Here is a 22,722-nt window from a genome sequence, read left to right on the forward strand (position 1 = left end):
CATCAGCACGCATGCGGAGGGAGAAACTATAGCCGCGCTGATAACAGATGCAGGGGCTTTGTGCATCTGTTCAGCGCGGCTCAGCGACGCTGAGTGCACTATGTCCTGGGCCTAAGGGTAATGAAGTAGTCTGGTCTGCCCTCTAAAGCGGGAAACGTATGCAATAGTTACTCTTAAAGCTGCAAGTTTAAAAAAAAAAAAAATATATATATATTATATTTATATATATATAATATATAATTATATATATATATATATATATATATATGTATGTGTATGTGTATGTGTATGTGTATGTGTATGTGTATATATATATATATATATATATATATACAGCTAAACCCCGTTATAACGCGGGTCTCGGGGTCCACCCCGAGACCACCGCGTTACTAACGGGGTCGCGGGAAAAAAAATGGCCGCCGCGCTTTAGCGCATATTCATCCCGCGGGACAGGAGATGGGAGCGGGCATGTCCCTCCGCTCCCCGCTTCCCCCTGTCACCGCGGGACAGCCCGCAGGGCAGGAGATGGGAGCGGGGATGTCCCTCCTGTCCCCGCTTCCCCCTGTCACCGCGGGACAGGCCGCGGGGCAGGAGATGGGAGCGGGGATGTCCCTCCTGTCCCCGCTTCCCCCTGTCACCGCGGGACAGGCCGCGGGGCAGGAGATGGGAGCGGGGATGTCCCTCCTGTCCCCGCTTCCCCCTGTCACCGCGGGACAGGCCGCGGGGCAGGAGATGGGAGCGGGGATGTCCCTCAGGTCGCCGCTTACCTCAGATCCCGCTGCCTGCATGGAGGTGGTAGCGGGGGGTTTCTTCTCCCCACCGCTGTCCCCGGTGCTCCCGCTGCCTGCGCGGGAGGAGGGGGGGGAGCGGGTGGTGGTGCTGGTCGCGGCCTTTCCTCTGCTCCGACCCCACCCCCCGTCTGTGTAGAGTGAGAGAGTGTGTGTGTGTATGTATATATGGGAGAGAAAGTGTGTGTGTGTATATGGGTGTGTGTATGTGGGTGTGAGTGTGTGTAAGTGTCTGTGTGTGTGTGTAAGTGTGTGTAAGTGTGTGTGAGTGTCTGTGAGTGTCTGTGAGTGTGTGTGAGTGTCTGTAAGTGTGTGTGAGTGTGTGTGAGTGTCTGTGAGTGTCTGTGAGTGTCTGTGAGTGTCTGTGAGTGTCTAAGTGTGTGTGAGTGTGTGTGAGTGTGTGTGAGTGTGTGTGAGTGTGTGTGAGTGTCTGTAAGTGTGTGTGAGTGTGTGTGAGTGTCTGTAAGTGTGTGTGAGTGTGTGTGTGTCTGTAAGTGTCTGTGAGTGTGTGTGAGTGTGTGTGAGTGTCTGTGAGTGTCTGTGAGTGTCTGTAAGTGTGCGTGGGTGTGTGTGAGTGTGTGTGAGTGTGCGTGAGTGTGCGTAAGTGTGTGTGAGTGTGTGTGAGTGTCTGTAAGTGTGTGTGAGTGTGTGTGAGTGTCTGTAAGTGTGTGTGAGTGTGTGTGAGTGTCTGTAAGTGTGTGTGAGTGTGCGTAAGTGTGCGTGGGTGTGTGTGAGTGGGTGTGAGTGTGTGTGAGTGTGTGTGAGTGTGCGTAAGTGTCTGTGAGTGTCTGTGAGTGTCTAAGTGTGTGTGAGTGTGTGTGAGTGTCTGTAAGTGTCTGTAAGTGTGTGTGAGTGTGCGTAAGTGTGCGTGGGTGTGTGTAAGTGTGTGTGAGTGTGTGTAAGTGTCTGAGTGTGTGTGTAAGTAAGTGTAAGAGCCGGAGCGGGAGGTTTGACAGGGAGGGGGGGCGTGGCTTGAGCGGAGGGACCCGCTACTCTCCCCCCCCTCCCTCCACGGACTGCAGGAGGGAGCTGCTACTCTCCCCCCACTCCCTCCACTGGCTGCAGGAGGGACCCGCTACTCTCCCCCCCCCTCCCTCCACGGACTCGGGCTGGAGCACTCATACATACACACATACACACACACACACACACACACACACACAGGCACTCACGCACACACACATGCAGGCACTCACGCACTCACACACACACACAGACAGGCACTCGCACTCACACACACAGACCGCTAACCCCCCCCCCACCGCAGTACAGGGCCCGCCGTAGCCGCAGCGCAGGGCCCCGCCACCCCCCAACCCCCACAGCACAATGACTTCCCACCCCCTTAACTTTGTGAAACAAAAGTCACAAGACGTTGTACAGGCAAAATACTGTACATCTGTTAAAGTGCAGTTGTCTGTTTATTTCTATATAATAATTGTGTGCAGTGTGTGTGCAGTGTGTCAGTGTGTGCAGTGTGAGCAATGAGCAGTGTGTGTGCAGTGTGCAGTGTGTGTGCAGTGTGTCCAATGAGCAGTGTGTGTGCAGTGTGCAGTGTGTGTGCAGTGTGTCCAATGAGCAGTGTGTGTGCAGTGTGTGTGCAGTGTGTCAGTGTGTGCAGTGTGAGCAATGAGCAGTGTGTGTGCAGTGTGCAGTGTGTGTGCAGTGTGTCAGTGTGTGCAGTGTGTGTGCAGTGTGTGTGCAGTGTGTGTGCAGTGTGTGTGCAGTGTGTGTGCAGTGTGTGCAGTGTGTGTGCAGTGTGTCAGTGTGTGCAGTGTGAGCAATGAGCAGTGTGCAGTGTGTGTGCAGTGTGCAGTGTGCGTGCAGTGTGTCAGTGTGTGCAGTGTGAGCAATGAGCAGTGTGTGTGCAGTGTGCAGTGTGTGTGCAGTGTGCAGTGTGTGTGCAGTGTGCAGTGTGCAGTGCAGTGTGTGCAGTGTGTCAGTGTGAGCAATGTGCAGTGTGTGTGCAGTGTGTGTGTGCAGTGTGCAGTGTGTGTGCAGTGTGTGTGCAGTGTGTGTGCAGTGTGTGTGCAGTGTGTGTGCAGTGTGTGTGCAGTGTGTGTGCAGTGTGTGTGCAGTGTGTCAGTGTGTGCAGTGTGAGCAATGAGCAGTGTGTGTGCAGTGTGCAGTGTGTGTGCAGTGTGTCAGTGTGAGCAATGAGCAGTGTGTGTGCAGTGTGCAGTGTGTGTGCAGTGTGGCAGTGTGAGCAATGAGCAGTGTGTGTGCAGTGAGTGTGTGCAGTGTGTGCAGTGTGCAAAAAAAAAATGTAAAAAAAAAAAAATTTAAATTTTTTTTTTTTTTTTTTTTTTTTTAAAACGGGAGCCACGGGAAAACCGCGTTATAACCGAATCGCGGTATAACGAGGTGCGTTATAACGGGGTTTAGCTGTATATACATACACACACACACACACACACACACACACACACACACACACACACACACACCCCATTCAATATGTGCAACAATACAATTTGCACACGGACAAGTGATTAGCTAAGCTGCAGATCGATCCGTTCTCCTGCAATCAATCACTTGCTCGGGGCTATTGAATTCAGTTCTGGCACAGCATTGTGGGCAATGTAGTTCCTAGAATATGATTGACTGGGCAGTTACTAGATACAATTGGTTCACTGCTAGAGAGAGGACGGGTCTCAAGAACCAGAGCCTGTCAGAAGGGGAAGGAGAAGGGGAAGGTGGAGGGGGCTGTCACTTTGGAAATGCTTCCTACATTAGAAACATTAAAAATGTCTTAAAAACGTTTTTTTTTTAATTATTTTAAATGCTAAAAGTATTTTCTCATAGTACAGAACTGATTTATTAAAAAGAAACACATGTAGGATATTGCTTGAACTGCTGCTTTAATAACAGTGTGCAACTATTTTACTGATCTTTCAAATATTGCATAAACTAATTGCATGTCTTAAAATATTTTAGGTTAGTTCTGTGCAGAGGCAAAACTAGGGGGGGGACGCGCAGTTAGGGGGCGTGACTGACATCACAGCGTTAGGCTGCGCTGTGATTGGTTCGCGGCATGTCAGCAGCGCGAAAATACAATTTTATTGTATTTTCCCTGGTCTGCCACGCCACCACTCATGGCCAACAAACACACTCACGTTTGGCTAACACAGCCAATTATAATACGCGCACATGGTAGCGCACGTGTGCGCACTATATTGTAAGATAGCACAACTCCGCCCCAAACCTGGTAGTTTTCCATAGGCATTCACTCAAAGGGACAAGTGGTCAGCAAAGAAAAGGTTCCCTTTAAATTGTATTGTATTGTATGTCTTTATTTATATAGCGCCATTAATGTACATAGCGCTTCACAGTAGTAATACATGTGGTAATCAAATAAATAACAGATAATATAAATAACAGGTCATGGGGATAAGTGCTTTAGACAAACATAACATTAAGGAAGAGGAGTCCCTGCCCCGAGGAGCTTACAATCTAATTGGTAGGTAGGGAGAACGTACAGAGACAGTAGGAGGGAGTTCTGGTAAGTGCGTCTGCAGGGGGCCAAGCTTTATGTATCGTGTTCAGAATGTTCTCAGTGCTATTCGTATGCTTCTTTAAGCAAGTGTGTCTTAAGGTGGGTCTTAAAGGTGGATAGAGAGGGTGCTAGTCGGGTACTGAAGGGATAGGCATTCCAGAGGTGTGGGGCAGTCAGTGAAAAAGGTTTAAGGCGGGAGAGGGCTTTAGATAAAAAGGGGGTAGAAAGACTTTAAAGCAAAGTCACCTTGTTCACTTGCTCCAGGGCAAAGTGAGATTAATGTTTCCCAAATTCCAACGCCTGTCCCTTCCCCCTACACACTCCCTGAGCAAAAGGTAACAGGTATCTTTGTTACTTGCTATCCTAATTTAACTTATATAATGTGTCACTTGCTATCCTAATGTTAAACAGGATAATGCTCTTCTCTATTTTCTCTCCCTGTCCCTCACATGTCTTGGGTTTCACCTCCACAATTTGATTCTTCTCTTGCAAAGATATCCTCATTGTTACCATATTCCAGCTGGCCAATATCCATCTCCTCGCAACACAAATCAGTTGTCTGATCTGTCCCAAACCTTTCAACACTGAACACTACCACTTTGTCATAGAAGTCTGTAAACCTGTTGAACAGCAAGTTCCTCGCTGGCTTGTTTTTTTGTACCCTTGTTCTAATAACCCTTCCAGTCTATACCATTTACATTACAAGCTCTTTGGAGCAGGGTCTCCTTTTGTTTTATGTTGTAATTTACCTGATCCATTTATTCTCATTGTTTGTAATTAATTTACTATATATTGTAATTTCGTAAAGCGCAGCGCACATTGTTGGTGCTATATAAATAAAATACAACAGAGATACTCAGTCATTAGATGGGGCCTGAAATAATTTTTCATTAAATGGCCTGTGCAATAAGGACCGAAGTTATCAGTAACAAACAATATCTAATATGTTCCACTAATAATAAAAACTTAGTAGTGAGGATCATCTGTAGCCTAATGTCTCACAAAACTGTACACACATTCAAAGGTATTAATAATAATAACAACAACAACAACAGTATTTCATGTAGTGCCTTTGTTCCAACGGACTCAAAGCGCGTCACAATTACAGTACAACGAGCGGGGCGCAGCACATAGGAATTTTTACAGACACACATAGTCCCTACCCATAGAGTTTACAATCTATGATTTTGGTGCCTGAGGCACAGGGAGATAAAATCACTTGGCCAAAGGTCACAATGAGCTGACACCGTGAATTGACCTTCAAACTCAGTATCGGTTGTTATCAGTCAGTATATTTACTCCTGAGTCACACCTTCCCTTTATTAAGTACCAGATCAAATATTTAACCCCTTCACTATCAGGGGGGGCACTTCCACAATGCAGGCCCCTGGCAGTGAAAGGGTTACGCACATATGTAATTAAAGCAAAATGGAATGGCGGTGCACAGCACACAAAAAAAAAAAACGGACCTCGCCTATCGATGCCAATTGTAAAAAACTTTAATGTTACATGAACAGGGGAAGAGAAACACTCCAACGCGTTTCGCACCTGCTACAGTGCTTTGTCAAAAAGTATGGGCTCAAACAATCTTGAGAGATTTAAATAGTCATGTTGCACCTAGTCTGCTGCTATCCGTAGTAAGAAAAATCAGCCGCAATAGAACGCTAGAGTATAGGAGAAACAAACTCCCTACAGCAGCGGGACAGGTACAATCATGACTGATGATACTAAAGTGCTAAAATTAACCCATTAGACCACACTTATGCCAAAGACCACGGTGAAGAAAGGGTCTGTCCAAAATTTTTGCTAACTATGTGATGTTTAAGGATGCAAGAACTTGTTATGGGTACTATATATGAATGTAGCAGTATGGGCTAATAGAGAGCATGCCTTAGGCTGCGCTTATAGTGTCGGCGACAGCGATGTTGCGTCAAAACAAATGCATTTCTGCCGTTGCGTGCGCTTATTGTAGGCGCGACGCGAGGCTGCGATGGAGCAACGGACTTGTCGTGATCGCTGGAAGTCATCTCAATTTGATTTTTCCAGCGACTGACGTCGCCGGTCACTATAAGCGTAGCCTTAGGGTTGCTATGTGTCGCTTATGTTATAAACAGAAATCACTGCATATTTCCTTTTCAAAATTCATCTGTGTGGGAGATTTGGTGTAGAGTTAATGATTCCCATGTGACTATCAGCAACAATGTAAACAAAAGACAGAAAAACCAATCTACTGTACCAAAAATATATTCAATTTGAAATCAATGTATCATTCAGCAAAATAGTACAGTAAATAGCTTTACTCTCTATACGTTTTCATTCAGCTGAGTCATAGTGAAGTAATTTGTCCAGAAACAAACAGTCTTCTTGCTTGAGCTGGGAGTCCGTCATTTCTTTTTGTATTTACTATATAGAGCCCATATGCAGATATTTTACTGTGTAATGGCTTTTCTTTAGTTCATGTTTAATTTGAAATTGGTTTGGTTGCAACAAATTTACAACCATCGTTTTTTTTGAAGATTATCTGAACAATTTTGGATGCCAGCTTCAATTAATTATGCCATTGGGGCCTTATACAGTGGCTTTATAATAAATTATTGTCTATTGTCTACACAAAAAGTGAAAATCTTCTGACTCTTCCAAATCTTATTTTAATCTGACTTTCCCAAAAAAAGTCATAAACAAATAGAAGACGGCAGTGACCCAATCCTATAAAAATAATTATTCCAATGTATTGCCCTGCAGCAATGTTTTTATGGCTACCTGTATTTATTTTAGTTAGTGTATGTATATTATTAAAGCATTTAAAAATGTGCAAAAAGAAAACTGGATTTCAAAAATGGAACGGAACCCACTCTTACTGTATATCCATAGACCATCTGGCAAAGTGCTGCCAAAATCAATACTTATAATAGAAAATACAAAAAGTACTATTGAAAATGTAAAAATACACAACAATAGACCATGGATAATAATATGATGCATTTACAAATCCAAGAGGGGGTGAGATTATATATACTGTATATATCACCACCTCTTGGATTTGTAAATGCATCATATTATTATCCATGGTCTATTGTTGTGTATTTTTTAATTGTATTTGATAAATACATATAAATGATAAACACATATAAATAAGTAAACATACGTTTACATTCAAATATTCACACAAGAGACTACTGCTGTATTTAGCCTTTCCAGTTGGAGGTTTTACTTTTTTGTACTGTATATATGTATTGTACTGCGATAGTTACTGTACCAGCACCTCTCCTGATTTATCCAAATATTAATGCAGTACAGTATGTCTAGCTAAAGCTATTTAGGACTGTGGCTTTTTTGTTCTTATTTTAAAAAAAAATGTGCACCAGACCAAGATCCTCAGTGCTACCTGGCAGAGTTATGCTGCCAGTGAATAGTTTTAATTTTTGAACATGTTTTAAAATCAAAATAAATGTAAAAAATGCAAAAGGAGATATACCGTTTGAGAGGTGTGTTTCTATTTCAAGTGTTTGAGGGACAGAGTATGTCATAAGCTATAAGCTAATGATAAAAGGCCTATTTTTAAACTAGTGGTTGCTGAGAGCTTTTTCCCCTACAAGCTCTAGTGACACTGAAAAACCAACACCCACAATGCAATCTCTTTTCTAAATATGACCAAGCACATCCTGTATCTCAAGTGACCTTGAATGGTTACAAAGGACATGCACCTGATGCTCAGTTTCTCTTCCTGACTCATATCACTATTTTAATGCAGCCTTGTCTCCAGCCACCTCACTGTATCTGCAACTGGGATCAATACACCTTGCTTCTTGGCATTTAAACCCCAGAGGTATTCCAAGGATGGTTTTCATTTCTTCGCAGCTCAATAAACTGATAATTGGAAAGCATTCAAGCTCCTGTGCCCATTGTTTCTCTTTCTGGTCAGTTAGTCTTGCCTGAAAACATTACAAATTGCACAAGAATTGTTTCACTTATGTCATTTTTGTAAAATATTTTAACATGCATGACTTGGTTTGAGTTGTCATCGTGTACAGATCTTAGTAGGACTTCCTCTGGTTAAAAAAAACCCCCAAAGCAATGAAAAAACTGAAAGACATTAATGAAATGATATGTTACACACATTATCACATACACATCCCAAAGCCGTTCCCTATTATACAGCAGATGCATTCAAGCAGCCACCTACCAACAGCACATTTATCACTGTGAGCCAACTGTAATTATGGAAAGCTGATTCAAGGATATAAAATATCCTAAAAATCAAATATAATGTTGTTGACTGGGGTGAGTAAAACAAATACATTTCTGTATTAAAAAACAACACCTAATGAGGGCCTAGAAAGAAAAATAGACTATTTGATAACACAGATCCTATCAGCAGCCAAAACACTAATAGCAAAACACTGGAAGCAGAATGACCCCCCCCCCCCCCTCTATCACTGAGGTATTACACAAGATAAACTATATAATGACAATGGAGAGACTCACAAGCCTGATCCACAACTGGCACCACACCTTTCTGACAACATGGGATCCGTGGGAGACATACATTTTGAAGAATCCAGTAGGATCGACGAAATAAGGAAACTATTAATGGGTAAACTGACTTAGTTCTGATTAAGGATGTTTCAAGTGTATTTGAATGTACGCTTCCTGCGATAGATGCCACCCTACTACCCCTTCCCCCACACCCTTTTATTTTCTGTACCCACTCCCCCCTCTCTTTTGTTTTCAGTTTGGAGAAACAATAAAAAATACAAGTTATAAAAAAAAAAAATGTTCAATTGCCACTTACATCTTAGTCAAAAATGTGTTAACAATGAACATTGCTGCTATTTCTAAACACGGAATGGGGTTAAATCAGTAGAGAGTGAAGGGTAGATCTATGAGTAAAGAATGGAAGCATGATGCAATTATATCTCTGTATCTGATCTGGTTTAACTCAGGTGGATGTAGTCAAACATGTGCTGCTTCCTTTCAGTATCTGGTGATGAGGAGACTGGCAGATAACACTCAGTGCAGTGAGGGAGAGACTTGATGATGCTACCACTGCAGCTTCCTCCCAGAATGTGTGACGCATCGGGAGCCTGGCTGCAAGGACTGACTGCCCTGCACGTACACACAGCGAGAGGAGCAGGGAGGGGTACTGGGGAGGAGATTGATGAATAGGGGGTCAGGAAAATAGGTGGAAAGGAGGAGAGTGGTTGAAGGCACAGGGATATGGAGAGAAGGGGGAGAGGGGAAGGAAGTGAGATACTGTACAATAGGAAGCAGAGAGAGTAAGGAGGAGAAATGGGCGGGGGCTGATAACAGGTGAGGGGAAGAAGAGAAACAACGTGAACAAAAAGAAGGTGCAGAATAAAGGGGTGATAAAATAGTGTTTGAAAGGAGAGAAAATGAGTAGGGAGAAGAGGGGATTGGGTGGAAGAGGTTAAAAAAGGGAGAGGGAGGGGGGATGTAATATATATACACACAGGTAAAGTCTATTATTCCATTAACTGCTTCAATGCTGTAGTTTCTAGGTTCTAGATGTAATTCAGTAACTAGCAGCTGAACTAGATCTGACATGCATCTGACTCCTACAAGAGTTGCAAATGGAAAGGCCTGTGCATGTGACAAATAAGAATGGTTATTTCGTTTCTAGACAATTACTATTGACATCCTGCTTCAGAGTGCGGAGGTGTAAGAAGAGAAAGCGGATGTAGATAAGTTATTAGTCATTCCATGCAATCCCCGCAATGCAGCAGCCAGTGTGCAGAGCACAGGCTGAGATCCGCCTCCCTGCTTGAGGTGAGCGGACACTACAAGGCCAGCAAATAATCTCTGCATGCAGAATAACATGGAGGTGTGATGAAGCTCTTATTGCCATGACAGAAGTGTGACGACGCGCGTACAATGGCTTGAAATAAAGGATTTGGATGGAGAGGGTTGGGTGTTTTGGGGAATGGGGAGGAGGATGTACTGTAGCTGTGTCGCCTCTCTCGAATGGTGGGTTATCTGTGCAGGTAAAGGAGAGGTCTAGAGATGAAAACGTGAAGGAGCAGACTGGTGGTGATGGCACAGTATAACTATGTGCCAGGGGCACCGTACAACTATGTGCAAGGTCCACTATGTGCCAGGGCCACAGTGTAAGAGGACTCTGTGCAACGGCAAAGTGTGAGTGGGTAATGTGCCAGGGATACACTGCAACTATGTGCCAGGGATACAGTGCAACTATGTGCCAGGGATACAGTGCAACTATGTGCCAGGGCCTATGTGGCAGATGTGAAAATGATGTGCAAAGATAGCATGACAGGATAGTATATAGACTAGGTAGGAGTGGGGGCGGGGGGTGAGACCCTTGAACACGCTACAGATCTAACACAAGGCCCCTGGTGGATATGATGCATGAATGTGATGCGTGAATGTGATGCTCAGCGCTCAGGGCTCTGCATGTCTTTACCTTGCGCATCTCCTCCGCTGGTCAGGACCCCGATGGATTTCCCGGCTCCAGACAGGTTCTCGAAAAACTTTTTGTCTGTCGGTGGCATGACTGCCATTCTCACCACTAAATACTCGTAATAAATATATTTTACAAATTAGATCTGTGTGTATATATACGGTATCTGCTTCTATGTAACACGTTCAAATATATATCTCGTGTTACATAAATCTATTTTCATATAATGAAAATCTTGAAGAAAAATAAATAATATGAGTAATATTGTCCTGTGGAATAAACACTGTAATGACAGGAGGTGCACGAAGAGGCGGGATGCTGGGGCGGCTGCAGCGTCGCACTCCTCCTGTCCCTCTTCTACCTCTAATAACTGTCACAGCCGAGCAAGGAGCAACCGACTTCTGGGGGCTGCCGCCCCCCGCGCCATGGCCCGTCCCAACCCCGCCCACATACGGCATGGCCCGCCCCAACCCCGCCCACATATGGCATGGCCCGCCCCAACCCCGCCCACATACGGCATGGCCCGCCCCAACCTCGTCCACATACGGCATGGCCCGCCCCAACACCGCCCACATACGGCATGGCCCGCCCCAACCCCGCCCACATACGGCATGGCCCGCCCCAACCCCGAACACATACGGCATGGCCCGCCCCAACCCCGCCCACATACAGCATGGCCCGCCCACATGCGCCCTTGCCCCGCCCATCTCCTGCAATTTCGGTGCAAGATCAGAGTTGTCAGTGACGTCCTTGGTCAAAAACGGGAGATGATTGGTTGGTGACATATTGTTGCTGGTGGGATGGAGATGGGCAGAGCCTCGTCCTGAACCATGTTGCTAGTAAATCTACGGGTAGCAACAAGATCATAGAGGTGTTGGGTGGATGTAATGAGGGCTGAGGGCTGAGGGCTGGTTGGGAGGAGAGGAATACCTGCTGTATGTGTACAGACAATACAGCAAGGATTCCGCGCTCGCGCTGTCGGTTGACTTTTCGTATTTACACCAAAATCCACTTGCAGCCGTGTGTCTGTGTCTGGAGCTCCTCCCCAAACGCTACTATATGCGCACCGGGGACTGGTGTTTTTTAAGATCATAAATAGAGTATGATAAAATCCAATTTAGTAAAAAATTTGGAAAATAAAAAAAACAGTCAATTTATTTAAAATCCAAACAGTCAATTTATTTAAGAGGTCAAAATGACCACAATTAGAAACCACACCACTGAAGGTATAGCAGCCCCTCTACCAAATATGAACTCCCTCCCTGAGACAAAACAGAAATAAAACAAGTAAAACACATTAATTGCACATATGGACAAAATAACAGTTAAGTCAGTCCCACAGTTAGCACCTAGGTACAATGAAAACGTAGCGACTTTAGACAAGAAAAACTGCACTGAGGGAGGCAAGAGCCGAGGAAAACAGGCAAGAGCCAAGGAAGAACGGGCAGGTTAGGCCTCGGCCGGGGTGGCACTGAGCGTGAGAGCGCGCTGACGCTGGACGCTATGAAACACTTTGAGGCAATGTGTGTGGCTAGCGTTAGCAAGCGCCTGCTCGGCGCTTAGCTGCTTGCAGAGCAAGCAAATTTGAATTTGTCGTCCGCAAGCGCGTCACGTGCAGTTTTTCTTGTCTAAAGCCTTGTGCTTGTGGTTGGTAGAGGCGCACTGGCGCTCCAGTGCTGCGCCCTGCTCGGCCGTGCTTTTCCTGGCCGGCTAGGTGCGCGTGTGTCTGGGGGCCCGGCCTCTACGTCACGGAGCTGGTTCGCCCCATTGGGCAACCCGCTTACGTGACGCGCTTGCGAGCGGCAAATTCAAATTTGCTCGCTCGGCAAGCGGCTCGGCAAGCGGCTGAGCGCCGAGCAGGCACACCCGCCCGCTCAAGCAGGACACGTGCATTGTCGCAACGTGTCCAGTGTGAGTGTGCGTGCCCGCTCAGCACCACCCTGGACGAGCCCTTAGGCTGCGGCCAGGCAGGGAGTGGGCGCGCTGGTGCTCGTGCACTGCGCCCTGCTCGACCGGGCGATTCGTGGCCGGCTAAGTGCGCGCTCGTCTGGGGAACCGCTCACGTGACACGCTTGCGAGCAGCAAAATCACATTTGCTTGCTCTGCAAGCAGCTAAGCGCCGAGCAGGCGCTCGCTCATGCTGGCCACACACATTGCCGCAATGTGTTTCATCGCGACCAGCGTGAGCACGCCAGCTCAGCGCCACCCAGGTTGAGGCCTTAGTCGCTGTTTTTTACATTTCCAAATTTTTGACAAAATTGGATTTTATTATTATTATATTATAATATTGTTGCACTAATTGTTCTATAATTCCCTGTATTGCACTGTATTGTCTCTTGTAAAGCGCCCCGTAAATCTGTTTTTTTTTGGTTGCATATCAGCAGTGGCGGATTTCCCATTAGGCCCAGGCCTAGGGCGGTAAAATTTGGGGACGGCAAAAATGTCCGCCCCCATATACATTTGCCGCGCCCGCAGCCTGATAGGAAGGCATTTAGCTGTGGGGTCCGTCTCCTTGCGGCTGCCCTCCTCGTTTCGAATCGCGGCGTCAAATGATGTTGTGTTGCCATGGCAACTCGACGCCGTGCAACGTCACATTGGTGTATGACACTGCGGTTCAGAAGGAGAGCGGCAACAAAGAGGTGGCCGCCACAGCTAAGTGCTATCGGGTGGTGGATCTTCAAACCCGCTGCTGCATATCAGTGTATCTCAATGAGAAGGGGGGAAGTTGGAGAAATGGAAATGACAGTGGTGGTAATGTGATAATACTAGGGGAGTCAGAGTACCATGACTGTGTTATATATAAACACAGGGTCACGTATTTTCTATGTACAAACAGGCACTTTCTAAATGAAACAATTATATATTTTCAAAGTAAAATGTCCATTGTCTACTTTTGTAGCATACATATTTTATTAATGGTACTGGATGAGTATCAATGGCGCTAAACACATAAAATTAAAGTAAATGATATACAACCAGATTAGATGGAGAGAAGATCTCAGCCGACGTGAATCAAACATGAAAAAAGAAAAAGAAATACATAGTGTGATACTGTTAAGACACTGTAAGACAAACATACAAACAAACAAACAAACAAAAAAAAAAAAAAAAAAAGGCAATGTTGCTGAACCACACACTAAACTAAAAAGGTATATTTAATATATTATAAAAACATATAATGCAATTAGCACAAATGGACAAAGTGTAGGGCCCAATCGATATCTGGCCGAATTGCCCGCTTACCGAAGCCAAGATGTAAAACCGCAGTGGATATATTAGAGAGTATCCCCTCTCACAGTGGCTGGCACAGCTCCTGGATGTAAGACCGGTAGGCACCGCGTGTAGATGTCTGTAATGGAGGACGCATAGATCCACGCTGTAGCAGGGGCAGGAAAACACTGTCTGATGTTGAAGCAGTACGAGCATGCGCAAAGGCGCCCGACACAGTGTAGATGGTGTCTCCAAATCCCCTGCTTCTTGCGGTCGCGTGTACTCCAAAAGCGGCAAATTTGAAAGATGCTTTTAGGTCACAAAGCCTCACGGCAGGGCTGGCAATGGAAAACGGCAGCTGATGGCAACGCAGGGATAACGGGGACCACCCAACGCGTTTCGGAAGCTACTGCCTCCTTCCTCAGGGGTAAATTGAATAAAGAAGTCCCTGTGTGTCCGTTTTTTTATAGGAAAAATTTAAAGGTACAAGTACCATAATAGAGTCCCGGTCATGCGCAGTAGTGCAACATCAATACTGCCGCATATATCAGCAACATCACAGCAAATACATAGAGACAATTGTATAAAATCAATTGGTTAGCAGACAAACAGTAAAAACATATATACTAAGATTATTATGGTGATTCAATTCATCAATATGGATATTAACTTTAAAGGTTTTAAAGATTTTAAGATTCTAAAGATAGACAGCATGCAATATATGATGTTAAGTAAACATTAACACTAGTCTAATTGTTATTCTGGGTTGAAACTAAGTGTTAGAGGCAACATGTATTGGATGAGATGCACTGTCTAGGTAGTGAATAATATACTACATTGATGTGGCAAACAAACATAAAATGGCTATATATATGTGACTTATCTTGTGTAATATTAGATACGAGTGTAGAAAAAAGATGTCGAAATAATATTGACGAATAATTATAATAACTTGGTATCTTGACATGTAAACCAATATGTGTCAAGAACCACACGTGATAGGTTATTAGTGATTGGTGAATGCATGAGGTGACTAATAAATGTGGTGAATGATTAAATTTAATTTAAATGAATATAATGAAAATGTGCAAACTGTGAGGGTGTGGCATTATATTATATTTAATAAAGTGTAATAGTGTTTATTTGTCCAACAAAAATGGTTTAAGGTCAAAATCAACATTGAGGCCTTGTGGAGCCAAAGTACAGAGTTCGTAAATCCAAAAGGATTCACGTCTCCCTAGTTGCATTGTGATGTTTCCTCCACGCCAATTTGGTGTAACAGTTTCTATGGCAGTACATTTCAAACCTATGGGGCTTCTACCATGCACCTGGAGAAAATGACTCGAAACGCTGTGAGTAATGAGACCTTTTTTGATGTTGTAAATATGTTCATAAAAGCGGCGTTTGATAGGCCTGGATGTCATACCCACATACTGCAGACCGCAAGGACACTCAAGAAGATAGATCACATTCGTACTATTACAATTAATTAACTGTTTAATATTGTATATTTTTGTTGTAATAGTGGATTTAAACGTAACATTTCTAGTGCTGAATTTGCAGGCTGTACAAGAAATACAAGGAAAATACCCATTTATTGTTTTATTATTACGAATCTTTTGACGATTTAGTGGACAACTAGGAGCTAATTTTTGGCCGATATTCCGAGCTTTAGTGAATATTATCTTAGGTGTTAGGGGTAAAAGATCTACCAGATCCCTATCCTTTCTCAGAATCGGCCAGTATTTACATAAAGTTTGTTTGATGGCTGGAGCCATCTGATTGTATTGGGTAATGAATGGTATGTTTATGGACGGACTGTCTTTTTTTCTTTGTTTGTATTGAAGAAGAGTACTTCTATCAATTTGATCTACTTCTAATATAGCTCGATCTAGGTCATTGGAAGAATATTTTCTATTGATAAATTTGTCTTTTAAATCATGTGCCTGCTGATGGAAAGTTTCAGTAGTTGAATTGTTACGCTTCAATCTAGTAAATTGGCCTTTAGGAATGTTGTTGATCCATGTGGGGTTGTGATGACTGTTGGCGTGCAAATAATTGTTTGCCTGGACCTTCTTAAAAAATGTTTTGGTGTGTAATTTATTATCCATAACGTAAATAACTAAATCCAAAAATTCGATTGATGTATTACTAGTATTAAAAGTGAATTTTAAATTAAAAGGATTGTCATTCATGTACAACTGAAAAAGTTCTAGTTGATGAGTGGAACCTGACCAAATAAAAATGATATCATCTATGTAGCGCCGCCAGAGTACCAGGCTTGCTCCGAAAGGACAACCGGACCAAATATACTGCTTTTCCCAGTTGCCCATGAATAAGTTGGCATAACTGGGAGCAAACCTGGTACCCATAGCGGTGCCACATACCTGCAAATAATAAGAATTATTAAAATTAAAAAAATTATGTGTTAATATAAATTGAATACTGGAAATAAGAAATTGTTTAAATGAATCTGTAACTAAGGAATCTGAGTCCAGGAAACGGCCAACAGCATCACAACCCTGACCATGGTCAATGACTGTATAGAGTGAGGTAACGTCTGCTGTTACCAGATGGTAATGTGACTGCCATTGAGTGTCGTTGAGGGTCTGCAGTATGTGGGTAGTGTCTCTGAGGTATGATGGAAGCTGATTGACGTAAGGTTGAAGATAATGATCTATGTATTGGGACAGGTGGGAAGTGAGTGATTGGATACCGGATATTATAGGGCGACCTGGTGGATGTTGTAGATTTTTATGAATTTTCGGTATTATATAGAATATTGGAATGGTGGGGTGTGGGATATATAAAAACTCAAACTCTTGTTTTGTTAGGATCTGATGATCAAGCCCTGTATTTAGAAATGTCAATAATTGTTGTTGGTATGTTTCTGTGGGGTTTGGCAAGGTCCGTCTCCTTGCGGCTGCCCTCCTCGTTTCGAATCGCGGCGTCAAATGATGTTGTGTTGCCATGGCAACTCGACGCCGTGCAACGTCACATTGGTGTATGACACTGCGGTTCAGAAGGAGAGCGGCAACAAAGAGGTGGCCGCCACAGCTAAGTGCTATCGGGTGGTGGATCTTCAAACCCGCTGCTGCATATCAGTGTATCTCAATGAGAAGGGGGGAAGTTGGAGAAATGGAAATGACAGTGGTGGTAATGTGATAATACTAGGGGAGTCAGAGTACCATGACTGTGTTATATATAAACACAGGGTCACGTATTTTCTATGTACAAACAGGCACTTTCTAAATGAAACAATTATATATTTTCAAAGTAAAATGTCCATTGTCTACTTTTGTAGCATACATATTTTATTAATCATTGTAAAATAAGGTTCAAATAGTGTTTTCCAATTTCGACGGTCTTAACCAAACAGATACACTGCTTGTTTCAGCCAAATTGATCAATGTAAAAGGCCTGTACTGGGGATAGAGGGACACAGCTGTCAATGACATTAGTAGTGATATTTAAGAGTTCTGGAGCATTAAACCACTGTTTTTATTAGTTGTGTAGCACTTAATCATTGGTGTTAATTTAGCTTTATAGGGCCTTCAGAGAACAAGTGAAGGGGGCTTAACTTCTCTTCTGGTTCTCTCTTCAAATGTTATTCTCTTTTACTCTTTTACTCTCTTTATAACATTGTTATATTGTCATCATTCATAGTAGATGAACTTGAAAAAAGATATACTGTATGTCCATCAAGTTCAATCTATGCTAAATTTAGATGTGTTACTTATCCTATATTTGTACTGTACTTGCATTATATTGATCCAGAGGAAGGCAAAGAAAAAACCCCAGTGAAACATCATCCAATAATGTCTCACATTGTTGTAATTCCTCCACTACTGTATAATGTCAATGGAATTTTCTTATGCATTTACACTACCGACACACTTTATTAAAGTGTGGCCGGTACCGCAAGCCGGGAGATTTCCCGGCTTGCTAGTGGCCGCCCCTCGGCGTGCCGCGCGTCATAGACGCGCGGTCACGCGTCTTCGGGAGCCTGCGCCCCCTACACGCGCGTCCAGGGCTCCCCGAGGGAGCCCTGGTGTCCCGCGATCGCGGGACGGCGGCAGGGGGTTCCGGGGGACCCGGCAGCGGTAGGGAGAGCGCCCTGATCGGAGGGCGCTCTTCCGCTGCTTCGGCGCGCACCCGTCACCCTCGGGCGCGCGCCAGGCTACTGCTGCGGCCAAGAACGGGCAAATGCTCGAATAAACTTGGCCGCAGCAGTAATGTACCTGTAGATGCTGCCATTCCCATTTACAACTGACGACCTTACTCAAATTCAGTATTGCCCTCATACCTTCGGTAAAATAATTTCCCTCAGTCACTAGGACTGTTTTGGTGAGTGTAAGCTCTGATTGTGATTTGTGTTGTGTTTGCTGGCTCAGAGCAGAATAAATACTCTATATTGAACTGCTTTGTCCTGTCTGTTAACTTGATCCTGCTGTGAAGTTCTGGTCTCCCGTGATAATTAGGGTTTAGTTAATGTAGCCCAAAGTGTCTCTGACATAATTATTGACTGGAACAAAGCATGTTATACTGTATGTAATCAAAGGGACTTTGATTTAGACACAGATAGGCCCTATAACTTGTAGCAGCCATTGCTAACCGTTAATTTCCAAATATTTAATTATATGATTCTGACCTAAATTTGTTATATTGTTTTGTACTTTCAAAAGTACAACTGAATTATCAGACAAAATAACCTCACCGGGGAGGAAAGATGGCGGTCACGGCCGCGCAGCAAGTGAACAAGGCTGGACTGTGCTGTGAAAAAATCTTCTTTATTATAACATGGAAGTTAAAAAAGAGAGAGAGGGAGGCACCCCCTGCAACTCAAACGCGTTTCAGCCGCAACGGGCCTTTCTCAAAGAGTACATGTTACCTGCTGCCGTGTCAGCTGAAATACTAACCCACCCGGAAGTGACATCATTCCCACAGTGCGATCAATCTAGTTTCTCGGATGCTTCGGACAGTGATTATCGTTCCCATGGAGTTTCCTTCTCTTCAAATAAAGCTTCTAATCAATATGAACATTCCAGTGATCATGAATCTGAATATGGCCATGGGACACAAGGGGAACAAAGATATACACCTTTCCTTTTTGATCATCAAAAACGATCAAGGACAAGGCGCTCAAAGAGACGAGGTCGCAGTCTCAAAACGAAAGAAATACACCTAGAGCAACCAGATAATGTCATCAATATTGCTGGGGTTCCTCTTTCAGTGCATGAGATTTCCTTACTTAACAAGGGATTAAACTTTGCCCCCCTTGAAAATTTCAAATTGTTCGATACAATAATTGATTTACAATGTTTTGTTAGAAAGCTGGTGTTAAAAAAGTTTTTTTGCAAACATGATGAAATTGCAGATTTACAGCTGGATAATTCTGCCACAATCACCCCTCCTGTTGTCGTACAGAGCATGGATTTATCTTCTTTGGAACCTCATTCCATGGTTGATAACTTACCTCATTCCGTGAATTGTGCACACTGCATGACATGAATAGCTTGTTAGATGAGCAAGACACAGATGAGGTGGTTGATCCTATCTCTTCATTTTTAGTGGGATCCAGAGATTCAGGATTAAAAGGCAGATCCAATTTTTATCCATCATATATGAAGGGTCCACATATAGCAACGTTTGAGAAGCTAGTTGAGCGGGATTTGTTACTATTGGCAAAGGGATATGGCTTCACCCCCAATTTCGGCAACAATTTGACAAAACAGGAAAAGCTCTCTATTCATAGTCTGACTAAAAATAAAAATCTGGTCGTAAATAGTGCCGACAAGGGGGGTGCAGTCGTTGTTCAAAATAATGTGAAGTATAGAACTGAGGCCCTTTGGCAATTACAGGACTCAGGTTCATATATGTCACTTAAATCTGACCCAACAGATGTATTTTTGGCTCAAATCAAAAACATCTTAGATTTTGGGGTGGTTTTACAGGTGCTGAGTGAGAAGGAAAGAAGCTTTCTTTATGTTGATCATCCGGTTAGTCCCATTTTTCATCATCTCCCAAAGATCCATAAGACTCTGGTTGACCCTCCTGGTCGACCAATAATTTCGAGTATTGGATCTTTGGGAGATGGTTTATCCAGATACATTGATATTTTTTTGCAGCCATTGGTCCACGAACTTCCATCATACCTTCGGGATTCCACTGATTTGCTTAACTTACTTTCAGATTTCACGTGGTCTTCCAATTTACTTTGGGTTTCCTTAGATTTCACATCCCTTTACACAATTATAGATCATACACACGGTATCACGGCAACTCAACATTTTCTTAATAATTCATCTTTATCACCTGCACAATCCACTTTCATTATAGAATCCATATTATTTTTATTAACACACAATTACTTTCTATTTGATTCACGATTTTACTTACAGACACTAGGCACAGCAATGGGCACTTCATTCGCACCATCTTATGCAAATTTATTTATGGGTTTTTGGGAGCTCACTCACATTTAAAGTCACACTAACCCTTTTCAAAATAATATCATTTTTTATCGTAGATTTATTGACGATCTGTTTATGATTTGGGAAGGTGATGCAAGGTCACTGACGTAATTCGTAGACCATTTAAATTGTAACGATTATAATTTAAAATTCACATTCTCATTTGACACACAAAAGATTGAATACCTGGATCTGTCATTGTATGTTGATACTAATCAGCATATTCAGTCAGATGTGTTCAGAAAAATTAATTCAAGGAACACATTCCTTAAGGCGGATAGCGGACATCCTAAGCCTCTAATTAGAGGCATCCCTAAGGCGCAATTTTTACGACTCAGACGCATATGTTCAGAGGAAGATCATTTTATAGAACAATCAAAAAAATTAGCGTCTAGATTCCGCCTTAGAGGTTACAGTGACTGCGACCTACAGAAGGCTTTTGAACACGCTTACCATACCCCACGTTTGGATTTGTTAAAAAAATGCTCAAAGAATACTGGAGGTATTGGTTATACACCTTTGTATTTTGTCACTCAGCACATTAGACAAGCAAATACAATTCGCACCATAGTTGCTAAACATTGGAGTGTTCTGAGTTTAGACAACAAATTAAAGCCATATATTCAACAACCGCCTAAATTTGTTTTAAAAAAAAGCCAAATCGTTGGCAAGTTACATCTCACCTAGCTTGTTCATCAATCCTTCGCAAAAAAAAACTAAAAGTTTCATTCCACCTGCAGGTTTCTTTAAATGTGGTTTCTGCAGGGTATGTACCTTTGCCAAGCCCATGAAAATAATACACTCTAAGGTCAACAAGGATAAAATAAAACTTAAGAGTTTCATCACATGTAACACCAATTTTGTAATCTACATCTTAACGTGGTTGTGGCAAGAGTTACATTGGAAGAACCATACGACCTCTAAAGGATCGTATAATGGAACACATCAGAAGCATAAAAAATGGAGATCAGAGATTTGTTAACATTCAGTGGGATAGATTACATCCCACCCCATGTCAGACGAGGTGACCGACAGAACATCCTTAATCAAAAGGAGATGTTCTGGATATTTACTATGGACACCATGTCACCAAAAGGAATCAATACTGATTCGGAGATAAAGCACTTTCTTTAATTGTTTGTTTTGTCTCTCCCCTCCCTGGCAATCCCTGTTCTGTTATAAAACCCAGTTTTCGTTTCTTTTGTTATTGTTCTGTTGTATTTTCTTTGCACATCAAACTTATTTACAAATCACACACACAAAAAATTGTTTATTAATGTACCTTTTTTTTTTTTAAATAGATTGGTCTTTGAGCAATTTGAAATATATACCCTGTACTTGGACCTTTTAGGTCTTCGTTGGTTAGGATTTATGCGACTAGGTAGATATAGTCATAATGAGTTTACAGTGGTTTTTGTTTTCCATGTTTGGAATAGTAAATCATGAATTAAGAGCTAGACCAAGTTAGGTTTTGTTATGATTGGTATGCTCAAAAGGACAATTAATTGCTTAACAAATAGTCAATTATTTGAGACATAATTCATCTTGTTTTTTGCATATATATATCCTTTATTTCCCATATTCCTATTGTTCATACTCATTGGATATCATTTTTGTATCATTGACTCTGTTGAGTGTATTGACAAATTAGAAAAAGCTGTCAGTAAATTCATATCTTCAGTCTTTCAATGTCCATTTGATGTGCAGCAAAACAGTTGCTACAAATGTATATACATTGTTTTCTATATATCATTTGGTTACATGTAACCATTTGACTTTGTTCTGAAGTCTGTTCAAAATAGAATGAATGTAAGGTAATCCTAATTATTGTCTAAAATGAAATGTTTCATATAGTCCACCCCCCTGCTATTACTTGATTTTAACCCTTTAATGCATCTTTTTGCTCAATATCATTTTAATTTGTTTCATTACCACAGCAGGTAGAGGTTAATAGAATATTGTTTGGTGAATAGTATTCTTGCCTTACCTCCCTGCAAGGTTTATTATAGTTGTATAAATGGTTATTTAAACATCTGATGTAACCTAATTGTTTTTACATAGGCAATGTCTTTGCCAAATTTCTGCCCTGACTCCTGGTAGTGGCTCATCAGGGGTGCGTTCATGCTCATCAGGTGAGTAGAGCTCCCATGTCAATCAGGGGAGTGACTGCTCACACTGTGGGAATGATGTCACTTCCGGGTGGGTTAGTATTTCAGCTGACACGGCAGCAGGTAACATGTACTCTTTGAGAAAGGAGTGTTGCAGCTGAAACGCGTTAGAGTTGTGGCGGGTGCCTCCCTCTCTCTCTTTTTTAACTTACAT

At 42.9% G+C, this 22,722-nt stretch overlaps 1 protein-coding gene across 4 annotated transcripts in view; it reads right to left on the reverse strand.

Annotated features, from left to right (window-relative positions):
- The window catches only part of PFKP (phosphofructokinase, platelet), a 90,647-nt gene extending 79,488 nt beyond the window's left edge, over window positions 1-11,159 (reverse strand). For 2 of the 4 annotated variants that reach the window (XM_075587777.1, XM_075587779.1), the window contains exon 1: window positions 10,721-11,159. In XM_075587777.1, the coding sequence (XP_075443892.1) occupies window positions 10,721-10,817 (97 nt within the window). In that variant the 5' untranslated portion in view covers window positions 10,818-11,159. The remainder of the gene's footprint in view (window positions 1-10,720) is intronic. The other 2 variants (XM_075587778.1, XM_075587776.1) reach the window with 1 other exon arrangement.
- Window positions 11,160-22,722: the final 11,563 nt, after the last annotated feature.

This window comes from Ascaphus truei, chromosome 2 (assembly GCF_040206685.1).
Source record: "Ascaphus truei isolate aAscTru1 chromosome 2, aAscTru1.hap1, whole genome shotgun sequence".
In the NCBI taxonomy this organism is placed as follows: domain Eukaryota; kingdom Metazoa; phylum Chordata; class Amphibia; order Anura; family Ascaphidae; genus Ascaphus; species Ascaphus truei.